The sequence below is a fragment of the Jaculus jaculus genome, chromosome 1 (genome assembly GCF_020740685.1).
Source record: "Jaculus jaculus isolate mJacJac1 chromosome 1, mJacJac1.mat.Y.cur, whole genome shotgun sequence".
Classification (NCBI taxonomy): domain Eukaryota; kingdom Metazoa; phylum Chordata; class Mammalia; order Rodentia; family Dipodidae; genus Jaculus; species Jaculus jaculus.
In genome coordinates this window covers 161,793,948-161,808,801 of record NC_059102.1, presented here as the reverse complement: position 1 = coordinate 161,808,801, position 14,854 = coordinate 161,793,948, and the positions used below count along the sequence as shown (strand labels likewise).

Sequence of the window (14,854 nt, the reverse complement as noted above, 5' to 3'; positions counted from 1 at the left end):
CATGGAAAATGTTAATAAAAATTGAGAAAAATAAATAAATATTTAAAAAAAAAAAAACAGATATATGCCGGGTGTGGTGGTGCACGCCTTTTAATCCCAGCACTCAGGAGGCAGAGGTAGGAGGATCACTGTGTGTTCAAGGCCATCCTGATACTACAAAGTAAATTCTAGGTCCATCTGAACTAGAGTGAGACCATACCTCGAAAAATGAAAAATAAATAAATCAATAAATAAAACCACATACACAAGGTGGCATGTTCATATGGAGTTCATTTGCAATGGTTAGAGGACCTGGTGTTCATTCTTTCTCTGCTTCTTTCATTTTCTCTCTCTCTCTCTCTCTCTCTCTCTCTCTCTCTCTCTCTCATGAATAAATAGAATATTTTTTTTAATTTTGTTTATTTTTATTTATTTATTTGATAGTGACAGAGAAGAAGAGGCAGAGAGAGAGAGAGGGAGAGAATGGGTGTGCCAGGGCCTCCAGCCACTGTAAACGAACTCCAGATGCGTGTGCCCTGGCTAACGTGGGTCCTGGAAAATCGAGCCTTGAACCGGGGTCCTTAGGCTTCACAGGCAAGCGTTTAACCGCTAAGCCATCTCTCCAGCCCTAAATAGAATATTTTTAATATAAAAATGCCTAAGAACACCAAAGGCTCAAATGACCCAGTCTTGTGCTATATTGTCTCCCACCCTCATTGGTGGCAATTGAATGGATGCTAATTGCATTCCATAGTCACCTCTCTCAAGTGACTGTCCACATTTTCTTTATATTTTTGTTTTATTTGCAAGCAGAGAAAGATGGAAGAAAGACAGAGAGAATGGGCATGCGAAGACCTCCAGATGTATGCCACTTTGTGCATCTACCTTTACATGAGTACTAAGAGATTAAATTCAGGTCGTTAGACTTTGCAGGTAAATTCCTTATCCACTGAGCCATCTCTCCATCCCCAATTTATTTTTTCGAATAAGAATAATGCCTTGCTCACTGGGTCCACATGCCCTGTCTTCTATTGACTATAGCCATTTGTTAAAAGAAAAAAAGATAGTCAGGCATGCTGGCACGTGCCTTTAATCCCAGCATTTGGGAGACAGAGGTAAGGAAGATCTCTGTGAATTGGGGGTCAGCCTGGGCTACAGTGAGACATTATCTCAGGGATGGGAACTCAAAAATAAAAGAAAAATTAAACATGAGTGCATTAATATACTATATGATCTAATGATTTACCAGTAAGTCCATACCCAGAAGAAATTAAACCCTAGTCCAGAGAAAGCTTTGTATGTAAATGTTCAAAATATTGCTATTCATAACAAAAAGTAGATAGTATCCAAATTGATGAAGAGAAGCATGTGATTTATACATATGAGAGAATACCACCTGGTAACAAATAACAACATTCTAATACATGCTACAAATAATGACCTTCAAAAAGATGCTAAGTGAAAGAATCTAGATATATTAGTTCTATGAAATGTCCAGAAAAGGAAAACTTACACAGGAAACAGATTGGTTTCCTGGGTTGTAGAAGAGATCCTGTCTCAAGGAAATAACCAGATGAGTGAGGGAAGGACACCCAATGTTCTCTGGTCTCCACACACATGTGCATATACCACACAAGCATTCTTCACACACACAGAAGAAGAAAATATAATATTCTGGGCTAGAGAGATGGCTTAGCGGATAAGTGCTTGACTGTGAACCCTAAGGACCCGGTTCGAGGCTCAATTCCCCAGGACTCACGTTAGCCAGATGTTCAAGGGGACGCATACATCTGGAGTTCGTTGGCAGTGGCTGGAGGCCCTGGCACACCCATTCTCCCTCTGTCTGTCACTCTCAAATAAATAAATAAAAATAAACAAAATTTTTTTTTAAATTTTTTTATTTATTTATTTGAGAGTGACAGACACAGAGAGAAAGACAGATAGAGGGAGAGAGAGAGAATGGGCGTGCCAGGGCTTCCAGCCTCTGCAAATGAACGCCAGATGCGTGCACCCCCTTGTGCATCTGACTAACGTGGGACCTGGGGAAGCAAGCCTCGAACCAGGGTCCTTAGGCTTCACAGGCAAGCGCTTAACCGCTAAGCCATCTCTCCAGCCCCCAAATTTTTTTTAAAAAGAAAAAATATAATACTCTGATTGCAAATCAAACCTCAATACAGTAGTTGTTTAGTTAGATTTTTTTTTTCATTAAGTTATATGTATTTATTTGAGAGAGAGAAAGAGGCGGGTAGAGAAAATGAGAATGAGTGCACCAGAGCCTCTAGCTACTGCAAATGAATTCCAGATGCATGCGCCACCTAGTGTATCTGGCTTTACGTGGGTACTGGGGAATCGAACCTGGGTCCTTTAATTTTTCCAGGAAAGCACCTTAACTGCTAAGCCATCTTTCCAGCCCAAGTTTGTTTGTTTGGTTGGTTGATTGGTTTTTCAAGGTAGGGATTCACTCTAGACCAGGCTAGCCTGGAATTCATTATGTCTCCCAAGTGCTGGAATTACAGGCGTGCATCACCACACAGGGCTAACTTTGTTTCTAAGTCAGTTGTTAGTCTGCCTGTTTCTAGTTTATCTTTTTCTTATGTATGTATGTATTTATTTATTTAATAATTTATTTATTTTGGATTTTTTCCATGGTAGGGTCTCTCTCTAGCTCAGGCTGACCTGGAATTTACTATGTAGTCTCAAGGTGGCCTGGAACTCACAGCAGTCCTCCTACCGCTGCCTCCCAAGTGCTGGGATTAAAGTTTGCGCCACCGTGCCTGGCTAAGTTTGTTTTTTAAGTCAGTTGTTAATCTGCCTGTTCCTAGTTTGTCTTTTTCTTTTGGGTGCCTTGAAGTCTACCTTTGGTAGACTTTGCTTTGAAGTCTGCAGATTCACAGTAACATCTCTCTCTGTGGACTTGTTTTAGACTTGTTATATTTTCTGTCTGAGGTGGGATGGCTTTGGTAAACTCTGGCAATTTTTTTTGCCAGTGGCTTTTTGTGTACCACCACTTGCTGCTGCTTCTCCCAGGAAATCATTGTATTCTACATCTAACTTCCCCATTTCCAGGCTTAATTTTATTGTTTCTATTTTGTTGTCATTCTACTAAAATTTCAAATTTCTTTAGAGCTTTCCCTATAAAAACTAACCATCAGTCCCAGTGGCTAGTGACATATGTAGTGGCTGTATTTTAAGTCACCCTCTGGAGCTAGGGAGAAATTTGTCTCTTTGCTTGTGATAGAGTCTTGCTCAGGCTGGCTTGGAATTCCCTATTGTAGCCCAGGTTGCCTTCATATAGTCTTCTTTGTCTCAGCTTTCTGAGTGTTGGGATTACAGGTCTACAAATTCACAGGCCTTGTATTTTCTTCATTATTACTAATATGATTGAGCTATCCTTTCATAGATTTGTTTTCCATTTGCTTTCCTTTTCTGTTATCTAGTATTTTTCAGCTATAACTCGAGTTTTTTATGTTTTTTTTTAAATTTTTTTAAATGTTTTATTTTTATTAGAGAGAGAGAAAGAGGCAGAGAGAGAAGGAGAGAGAATGGGCACACCAGGCAATCCATCCACTGCAAACAAACTCCAGATACTTGTGCCACCTTTTGCATATGGCTTACATGGGTCCTGGGGAATTGAACATGGGTCTTTGACTTTGCAAGCAAATGCCTTAACTGCTGAGCCATCTCTCCAGCTCTATTATTATTATATTTTTTGAGGTAGTTATTAACAACTTCCATAATTGTAAACAATATCCCATGATAATGCCCTCCCTCCCCCCACTTTCCCCTTTGAAACTCCACTCTCCATCATATCCCCTCCGCCTCTCAATCAGCCTCACTCTTATTTTGATGTCATGATCTTTTCCTCCTATTATAATGGTCTTGTGCAGGTAGTGTTGGGCACTGTGAGGTCATGGATATCCAGGCCATTTTGTGTCTGGAGGAGCACATTGTAAGGAGTCCTACCCTTCCTTTGGCTCTTACATTCTTTCCCACCTCTTCCGCAATAGTCCCTGAGCCTTGGAAGGTGTGATAGAGATATTTTAAAGTGCTGAGCACTCTTGTCACTTCTTACCAGCACCATGGTACCTTCTGAGTCATCCCAAGGTCACTACCATCTGAAAAGAGAAGGTTCTCTACCAAAAGTGAGAGTAGCATTAATATATGGGTATGAACATTAAGAGAAGTGCTTACTGGGCAGTTTGATGAGAATAGTATATACATTTAGCCATACAGCAGCAGACGTTACACCCCCTAGGACTCATGACTACCCTTGTTTTAAGTTTTCAGAATCAGAGATGTTTCCCCTCCCATGGAGCAGGCCTCCAGTCCAACTGGAGGGTGGTTGGTTTCCCCCATAACAGACGTGCCACTATTGCACTCATTGGCTCATTTGGCCTGTCTGGCCAAATATAAGACTTGTAGTGTCCACTGTTGAGTATCTTCACTGGTGATTTCTCTCTTTCCCATTGAACTGCATGCTGGGACTAAAGGCATGCCCAGCTTCCATCTGGTGCTTTTATGGCTTGATTGCTTTCCTATTTATTGTTTTGTTTTGTTTGTTTTTCTTTTGCTCTAGTCCAGTCTGACCTGGAATTCACTATGTAGTCTGAGGGTGGTCTCGAACTCATGGCGATCCTCCTATCTCTGCCTTGTAAATGCTGGGATTATAGGTGTGTGCCACCACACTTAGCTTCATACTTCTTATATTTGATGGAACCTTTTTTTTCTGTATTTTTCTAGGCTATTCAGCTTGACCCTAAAGAAACTCATCATGCTTAAAGAAATGGACAAAGATCTTAACTCAGTGGTCATTGCTGTGAAGCTGCAGGTGAGTTGAACATTAATTGTTCAGGGCCCAGGAAAGCTGGATGGAGAATTGTGCTGTCCCAACTGCAGCAATTCCCTGTGAGCCACCTCTGTCTCTTCACTCATAAGGCAAGAGGCAGCTGTGAAGCAGCATCTGAGCTCATGGGACCTACTGAGTCCCACTTCTACCTCTAAGTAAGGCACTAAATTTCTTTCCATCTGTCTTTGTCTAAAGAATAAAACTGGTCCTTCCTGCTGCCTGCCTGGCAGGATCAGAGAGACTGATGCTGAAGTGTCTATAAACCACTCAGCATCAGCAAGGTGGCCATGGTTGTTTTCAGTCTTGAAATACTCATTGTTTCACATAGTGTGGAAGAAACTTACATGTCATTATTTCAGGCTTAGCAATTTAAAAATTACAGGGGTATTTTATGTTTTGAATAGTCCTCATACTTAAGTCTTTTCCAGGAGCTCAAAATATTTCATAAATGTTTGTACTACAAGTATTCCTGAATTCAGTGAAGGGAGAAATTAAGCTATAGAAGCATTCAGGAACTTACCTATTGCCAGCTAGTTACCAAGTGACAGAGCTGATACTAGAAACCAAAGAGTTTATAATTTATGTTTAGTTAAACTCTATTCCCAAAACTTAAACTTAAACTGGTAAATCCTTTCTAATGAGGACTACCTGGAGTTTAGTGAGCACCCAATTGCCTCTGCCATCATTAAAGAATGATGGATCCGTCACTTTGAGAAATGTGAGTTGACTAAGCCCATTTATTGAAAAACAATTAAAAACTATATGGTGGTTCCCTTCCAACAAGCGTATTTTAAAAAAATTGTTGTTTATTTTTATTTATTTGTTTGAGAGTGGCAGACAGAGAGAAAGAGGCAGAGAGAGAGGCAGAGAATGGGCACGTCAGGGCCACCAGCCACTGCAAACAAACTCCAGATGTGTGTGCCCCTTGTGCATCTGGCTAACGTGGGTCCTGGGGAATCGAGCCTCAAACCGGGGTCCTTAGGCTTCACAGGCAATCATTTAACTGCTAAGCCACCTCTCCAGCCCCCAACAAGCATATTTTATTATCTAGATTTTCTGCTATATAGTGATTTATTTAGTAATATGAGCTTCATTAAAATCCACATTTGAGCCAGGCATGGTGGCGCATGCCTTTAATCCCAGCAATCACGAAGTAGAGGTAGAAGGATCATTGGAAGTTCAAGGCCACCCTGAGACTACATAGTAAATTCCAGGTCAGCCTGGGCTACAGTGAAATCCTACCTCAAAAAAAAAAAAAAAAAAAAAAAAAATCCAGGCTGGAGGGATGGCTTAGTGGTTAAGACATTTGCCTGCAAAGCCATAGGACCCATGTTCGATTTTCCAGGACCCGCATTAGCCAGATGCACAAGGGGGTGTTCACATCTGGAGTTCATTTGCAATGACTGGAGACCCTGGCATGTCCATTAATTTTTCTCTTTGTCTCTCTCTCCCTCTCCCTCTTTCTCTGTCAAATAAAAAATAAAATTTTAGGGCTGGAGAGATGGCTTAGCGGTTGAGCGCTTGCCTGTGAAGCCTAAGGACCCCGGTCCGAGGCTCGATTCCCCAGGACCCATGTTAGCCAGATGCGCAAGGGGGCGCGTGTGTCTGGAGTTCGTTTGCAGAGGCCAGAAGTCCTGGTGTGCCCATTCTCCTCTCTCTCTCTCTGCCTCTTTCTCTCTGTCTGTCGCTCTCAAATAAATAAATAAAAATACACAAAAATTTAAAAAATAAAAATTTAAAAATCCATATTTGAAAGCCTAGAGTGGTGGCACATGTCTTTAATTTCAGTACTTGGGAGAATGAGGGCAGGAGGATTGTGAGTTCAAGACTAGTGAGTTCCAGACCAGTATGGGAGACACTATCTCAAAACAACAACAAAAAATCCATCTTTGGGGGCTGGAGAAATGGCTCAGCTGTTAAGGCACTTGCCTACAAAGTCTAAGGAACAGAATTTGATTCCCTGTTACCCACATAAAGCCAGACACACAAGGTAGTGCATGCATCTGGAGTTTGCTTGCAGCAGCTAGAGACCCTGCTGCACCCATTCCCCCGCCCCCCCGCCCCCTCCCCCCCGCATGGTAGCCAGGTGTGGTCTTGCACACCTTTGATCCCAGTACTCAGGAGGCAGAGGTAGGACAATCACTGTGAGGTTGAGGCCATTTTGAGACTACATAGTGAATTCCAGGTCAGCCTGGGCTAGAGCAAGACCCTAACCCCCCCCCCAAAAAAAATCTACTTCTGTAGCACTCATGATATATGAATCATGCATTGAGGTTTTCAGGTCTCTTTCTGGAGTAGATAAGTGCCTTGCTAGAGGCAGAATTGGAATTCATTAGGTCTCATGATCTCATTTGTGCTCCACAACTGTGGAGCACAAATGCCCCCTTGCTTTGCTGATCTGGTCTTCAAGACTTCAAATTTTTATTACTCCTGATGAATTCCTACATTGTCCCACCTTACATTCTATTATAACTCCTCCCAAACCTGTGAAATGTTCCTGGGCACATGGGTTGGATAAACAAGTATGGGAGTGATATGAGGTGGCAGCTTTCAGTACTTTGTCCTGCTTTCCTGATTTTGCCCCATTTCTGGGTCACAGGCAGTGTTCCAGTTTTCAGGAATTGTTTTCTTTGCGAAAGGCTCTTGTTTTTCTATACAAACACCATTGGCATAATTTTGAAGTTTGCTGCTTTTGCTAAAGAAATAATTTCTTTTGGGCTGGAGAGATGGCTTAGCGGTTAAGCACTTGCCTGTGAAGCCTAAGGACCCCGGTTCGAGGCTCGATTCCCCAGGTCCCACGTTAGCCAGATGCACAAGGGGGCGCACGCGTCTGGAGTTCGTTTGCAGAGGCTGGAAGCCCTGGCGCGCCCATTCTCTCTCTCTCCCTCTATCTGTCTTTCTCTCTGTGTCCGACGCTCTCAAACAAATAAATAAATAAAAATTTAAAAAAAAAAAAAAAAAAAAAAAAAAAAAAAAAAAGAAATAATTTCTTTTATTTCATAGATTAATTTGACATTCTACAAAATCTAAAATTATACCAAAAACTATCAATAAAATTTTGGAAATTTTAAAATTACTTTACTTTCAAGAAGCACAAAGTAATTATATTTATTATTACAGTTATTTATTCATCTACCTATTTATAGATTCATTTAGTAAACATTTATGGATAATATATTATGTAATCAAACTTTATTTTAGGGCTGGGAGATGGCTCTGTGGATAAAGCACTTGCCATACAAGCATGAGTGCCCAAGTTTGGATCCCCAGAACCCCAGTAAAGCCATACCCCATAGCAAGTATCTGTAATCTCAGTGTATCTAAAGCAAGAAACTCCCAGAAGCTCATGGACCAACTCACCTGTCTAATGCAGCCAGTAAACAAGAGAGCCTCCCTCAAATAAGGTAGAAGGTAGAAGGTGAGAACTGACACCTGAAGTTGTCCTTTGACCTCCACATACACACACTGTGGCTCACACACATATAATCATAGTGTGTGTGTATTTGTGTTCTATTGTTTTAGCCACAGATGATGCAGTAGTGAGCAAAACAAAATTCCTGCCTTTGGGTCTGGGGAGATGACTCAGAGGTTAAAAGCACTTGCTTGCAAAGTTTGCTGGCCTGGATTCAACTCCCCAGTACCCATGTAATTCCAGATGCACAAAGTGGCATGTATCTGTAGTTCATTTGCAGCAGAGGCCCTGACATTTGTTCTGTCTTTCTCTCTCTCTCTCTCATAAATAAAAATATTTAAAAATAAATAAATGTAAACCTGGCATGGTGGTGCACGCCTTTAAACCCAGCACCTGAAAGGCAGAGGTAGGAGGAACACCATGAGTTCAAGACCACCCTGAGACTACATAGTGAATTCCAGGTTAGCCTGAGCTAGAGTGAGACCCTACCTTGAAAAACCAAAATAAATAAATGTAATAAAAATTAAAAAATAAATGAGTAAATAATCCTGCCTTTGGGGAACATCCATTCTAACAGAGCAGCAATGTTCCAAAATGAGGTCATGGATGAGAGGTCAGAATTGTTTTCACAGTAATACTGTGGTATTATTTGCCATTTGCATTGTATTAATATGATTTGCATCAAAAGTGAGAGTGTAACAGTGGATAAAATGTATGCTGCAGTAGAAATACACAGAATATACCAGTCATTGTCCTGTTGAACACTTGTGTTATTCAACCTTCCATCACTATAACAAAATACCTGAGATAATCAACTTAGAAGAAGCAAATGTTCATTTTGCCTTATAGTGTCAGAGGGTTTGGTCCCACTGCTGCTTGGCCCTGTTGCTTTTGTTTGTTTGTTTGTATGTATGTGTGTATGAATTTTTATTTATTTGGGAGAGAGATAGTGGGTGTACCAGGGCTCTAGCCATTGCAAATGAACTCCAGATGCGTGCGCCACCTTGTGTATCTGGCTTATGTGGGTTCTGGGGAGTCAAACCTGGGTCCTTAGGCTTCACAGGAAAGTATCTTAACTGCTATGCCATTTCTCTAGCCCTGGCTCTGTTACTTTTGAGGGTCAGGCAATATGTCATAGTGGGAGTTGGTAGGGAAGGAAGCAGCTTACTTCTTGGCTGTTGGGAAGCAAAGAGGACAAGACTATAGTCTCCTTTAAGGGCACACCCTCATTGGTCTGACTTCCTCCCAGTATGTTCTACTTCTAAGAGTGTCCATCAGCTCTCAGTGTTGCCTGCCTGGGAACCAAGCCTTTCACACACTGGCCTTTGGAGGACACTTAATCCAAGCCATACTGTATGCTTAAAGTAAAAGAAAGAAAGCCAAGGTTGGAAGGATGGCTAACTGGTTAAGGCATTTGTTGGCAAAGCCAGGTTTGATTCCCCAGGACCCACTGGAATACGTGAGTTCGTTTGCAGTGTCTGGAGCCCTGGCATGCCCATTCTGTCTCTCTCTCCTCTTCCTCCTCTTCGTCTCCTCCTCCTCTTCTCCTCCTCCTCCTCACTCTGTTCCTCCCTAACCTCCTCCCTCTGTCAAATAAATAAAATAAGCAAAAATTAAAAAAAAAGAAAGAAAGCCAACTCTACTTAAAACACTGTTTGAGGAGGAATTATTACAGCTCAACCCTGAGTGATCTCATCACTGTGTATGGTATGCATAAAGCTTTTATTCTACAGAGGACAATGTTTGATAAGAAGACACATCCCTAGTCCTTGTGTTGAACTAAAGTGATGGCTTTTTCACAGGATACCATTTTTACTTGAAAGAAGGATTTATACAGCTAGATATGGTAGCTTATGCCTATAATCCCAAGCACTCAGTAGGCTTAGGCAGGAGGATCACAAGGTTATGGTCAGCCTATGCTATATATTACATGACCCTATTTCAGAAGAAAGAAAAAAAAGTAGGGGTGTGCTAGAGAGATGGCTCAGTGATTAAAGGCATTTGTTTGCAAAACCTGATGGCCCAAGTTTGATTCTGTAGTACCCACGTAAAGCCATATGCACAAAGTGGTACGTGCATTTGGAGCTAGTTTGCAGTGGCCGGAGGCCCTGGCATTCTCATTTTCTCTCTCTTTCTCTCTCTCTCTCTCTGCTTACAAATAAATAATTTTAAAAATCAGAAAAAAAATAGACCAGTGGGCTAGATTTATTTTAACCTCTTTCTAAAAATAATTTTAGGGCTGGAGAGATGGGTTAGTGGTTAAGACATTTGCCTGTGAAGCCTAAGTACCAGGTTTGATTCCCCATTACCCACATAAACCAAATTCACAAGGTAGCACATGCATCTGGAATTTGTTTGCAGTGGCTGGAGGCCCTGGCATGCCCATTCTGTCTGTCTGTCTGTCTGTCTGTCTGTCTCTCTCTCTCTCTCTCTCAAAATGAATAAATAAATGAAAAATTTTGGAAATTAATTTTAACTGTGCTGAAGAGCTATAGAGATAGTAGAGTTCCAGTACCCCTCACCCAGCTTCTCTAAATATTATTACCATTTTCCTTTTCCATGGTATGTTTATTTAAACTAAGAAATTATCATCAGTATGACACTATCAAATCATAGGTTCTATTCCGATTTCCTACCTTTTCCATTGATTTATTTTTCTTTTAATTGATTTAATTGTGATAGTAAGTACAAAGACATTAAAAAATGTTTTATTTATCTATTTATTGAACAGAGGGAGAGGCAGATAGAGGGAGAGAGAATGGGTGTACTAGGGCCTCTAGCCACTGCAAACAAACTCCAGACACATGTGCCACCTTGTACATCTGGCTTATGTGGGTACTGGGGAATCAAACCTGGGTCCTTAGGCTTTGCCGACAAGCACACAAACTGCTAAGCCATCTCTCCAGTCCACAAAGATCTTATTCATTTTTTTATTTTTTATTAATTTATTTGAGAGTGACAGAGGAAGAGGCAGAGAGAAAAAGGGGGGGAGAGAAAGAGAGAAAATGGGCTCACCAGGGCCTCTAGCCACTGCAAACAAACTCCAGATGCATGTGCCACCTTGTGCATCTGGCTTATGTGGGTACTGGGGAATTGAGCCTCTAACTGGAGTCCTAAAGCTTCATAGGCAAGCACTTAAGCACTAAGACATCTCTCCAGCCCCACAAAGAAAAAAGCAGCACTTGGGAGGTAGAGCTAGTAAGATCACCATGAGTTTGAAGCCACCCTGAGACTACGTAGTGAATTCCAGGTCAGCCTGGGCTAGAGTGAAACCCTACCTTGACCCCCCCCCCCAGAAAAAAGAATGAACTATATCCATGTGACAATATAGATGAGCCTTAAAGATATACTAAAACTAAAATAAGCCAGCCACAAAAGGCCATGAGTAATCTCAGTTTCTCAATTTATGTCAGTAGGCACCTCTTTAGATTCAAAAAGTGGACTAATAGTTAGAGCAGTGAAGGATAGGCAGGCTGAGAAGGGTGGCAGCCAAAGAATTGAGAGCTTTCTTGTGGAGTGATGAGAATGGATGCTGCTAATGGTCACACAGCACTAAGGACACTAAAAGCAGTGCAATAGATTGTGCACTGGAAGTAGGTAGATTATGTGGTATTTACATTATAACACATATAAAACATTAACCTGCTTTTCCTGTAAAGTGTTTTAGAAAATAATTTTTTCATTCAGAAAAATCCTAAATATGTATAATCAGTTCATATTTTTAAATTAATATGTAAGGAGCTTGAGTGCAAAGACTGCCAACCCAGGTTCAGTTCTCAAGCTATCTATGTAAGCCAAATACAAAAAAGTTGTGCAAGCATCTGGTTTGTTTGCAGAGGTAAAAGGCCTTGGCACACTCCTACACGTATACCACATATAGTAAAAATAAATTAATATTTTAAATGTATTTTAATTTCTAAAGTGGTAAATATTGATAGATGTGACTACACAAACAAAAGTTGTTTGAGTTGGGTGTGGTGGTGCATGCCTTTAATCCTAGCACTAAGGAGGCAGAGGTAGGAGGATTGCCATGAGTTCAAGCCCACCCTGAGACTACATAGTGAATTCCAGGTTAGCTTGGGCTAGTGTGAAGCCCTACTTTGCAAAAACAAATAAAAGCTGTTTGAGGGCTGGAGAGATAGCTAAGAAGTCATGTTCAAATCTCTAGGTCCCACATAAGCCAGATGCAGTGACACAAGCACCAATGTCGCATATATACACAAGGGGTTGCATGTGTCTGGAGTTCATTTGCAGTGGTTGAAGGCCCTGGTGCACTCATTCATATTCTCTCTCTCTCTCTAAAATAAGTAATTATTTTTTTTAAAGCTATTTGAAAGGGTATATGTTAGTGGTAGCGTTTTTGCCTAGCATGTTCAAGGCCCTGACTTCAGTCACCAGCACTGGGGGGAAAAAACTGTTTAGACCACTCAGTAATTTTTAAGAATGTCAAAAGGTCCTGAGGGGCTGGGGAGATGGCTCAGTGGTTAAAGGTGCTTGCTTACAAGGCCTGATGGCCCGAGTTCATTTCCCCAGTACCCATGTAGAGTCCAAAGGGACACATGTATTTGGAGATGATCTGCAACTGCACATGGCCCTGGTGCTCCTCCTCCTTTTTCTCTTGAAAATAAATAATATTTATTTAAGCCAGGCGTGGTGGTGCACGCCTTTGATCCCAGCACTTGGAAGGCAGATTTGGAAGGATCTTCCTGTGTTAGAGGCCACCCTGAGACTACAGAGTGAATTCTAGGTTAGTCTGGACTAGAGTTAGACCCTACCTAAAAAAAAAAACCAAAAAACAAAAAAACCTGAGGTGTGGCTTGTGATCAGAGACTATAAGGCCTCCAGCTTTTGTACTGTGTGAGCCAGAGGGATTTGACAGGGAGGTGGAGGACACCTTGGCTGTTCTACCATAGAAAGAGAGAAGCTAGGAAAATAGCTCAGTCAGTTAAAGTGCTTGTCTTACAAGAATGAGGACCTGAGTTTGATCCCCCCGACCTACCTAAAAATGCTAGGCATGGTAGTACATACTTGAAATTCCCATGCTGGTGTGGCAGAAACTGGAGGATTCTGAAGTTCATGGCCAGCCAGTCTAGCCTATTTAGTGAACTACAGGCTGATGAGAAAGCTTATCTCAAAGGAGGTGGATAGTGTTTCTGAGTTGATCTTCTGGCCTCCACACTTATGTGCGCACACACCTACATACACACATGTACACACATTTAAGAAAGAAAGAGAGAGAGGGTGGGAGAGAGGGAGGAAGGGAGGAGGGGAGGGGTAGGAAAAGGGAAAGAAGGAAGGTAGGCTAGATAATGGGCCACAATGATGATTTGGGCAAGGGATAGTGCAGGACCATGTATGGCTCAAGCAACTGGTAGAGTGGATCTGCTATTTTGTGAGAAGGGGAAGGCTGGGGTAGAACAGATTTAGAAGAAAGACTTGAAATTTAGTTTGTCATGTTATAATTAAGGTGCCAGAAACAGTTTAGTATAGAGTTCTGGAGAGAAGTCTGAGGAAAATGAAAGACCACAAGGTTGGTTGAAATAACAGGAAAGGAGGGAGTAAATACAGAGGTGAAAACTCAGCTGAGGATGGAGGCCCTGGGCTTTCTAGTGTCAAAATGTCATAAGGAGCAAGAGCACTTACAGGGTCAAAGGGAATCCCATGACTGTGATGTTCCTGGAGCAGCAAGTGGTGAGTTGTCAAAAGCTGCAGGCAGGGCCTGGAGAGATGGCTCAGCAGTTAAAAGTGCTTGCTTGCAAAGTCTGGTGGCCTGGATTCAATTCAAGTACCCCTGTAAAGCCCTATGCACAAAGTTGTTCATGTGCCTGGAGTTTCTTTGCAGTGGCAAGAAGCCTTGGTGTACCCATACTCTGTCTGTTTCTCTCTCAAATAAATAAATAAATTTTTTTTAGTGTTTTGAAGTAGTCTCAGGCTGGCCTCAAACACAGCAATCCTACCTCTGCTGCGGTTAAAGGCATGTACCACTACACTTAAAAAGCTGCAGGCAGGCTAAGATGAGACCATCAGACTCACCAAGAGGGGACGTTAGTCATGTTGTCCTTGGTATTTGGTGGATTGGTGACAGGAAGGCAATGTGCTGTGAAGGAACGTAGCTGTGGGGTGGTGGCTAGTGGGGCCAGGTGGGGTTTTGTTTTTGTGTACGTATGTTTTGTGGTCATAGGGATTGAACTTATGACCCAGTGCTTGCTAGCCAATCACCCTGCCACTGTGCTACATCCTCAGCTCTTTGTGTTTTGAAATAAGGGAAGTAACAATCTCTGTTTGTAAAAATGATCCAGGATAATGAGAATTGACTATGTAAGAAAAGAAAGAACGACAGTGCTTTTGAGTAGGTGAAAAGGGAAAATAGCCCAAATGGGATGCTCCCTTGGCTTTGGATAGGAGCAGAGGTGGTCATTTGTAACAGGAGGGAAGGGAGGTAAGTGAGGACAGGTGCCAAGCAAAGCTGCAGGCTTATGAAGTGGGAGCTGCTCTTTCTCTGTCTCTGAGGAAAACCAAGGTTAGCAGTTTGTGGGGGTGGGGGAGTTGGAGACGTTAAGGGAACCAGGTATGAAACATCATCCAACAATAGCAGACAGGAGAGTGAATGGACTTGG

At 41.8% G+C, this 14,854-nt stretch overlaps 1 protein-coding gene across 1 annotated transcript in view; it reads left to right on the top strand.

The window, feature by feature from the left end:
- Pacs1 (phosphofurin acidic cluster sorting protein 1) overlaps positions 1 to 14,854 on the top strand; it is a 137,831-nt gene that overhangs the window by 89,243 nt on the left and 33,734 nt on the right. The window contains exon 2 of the mRNA XM_004656703.2: positions 4,720 to 4,807. Within this exon, the coding sequence (XP_004656760.1) occupies positions 4,720 to 4,807 (88 nt within the window). The remainder of the gene's footprint in view (positions 1 to 4,719; positions 4,808 to 14,854) is intronic.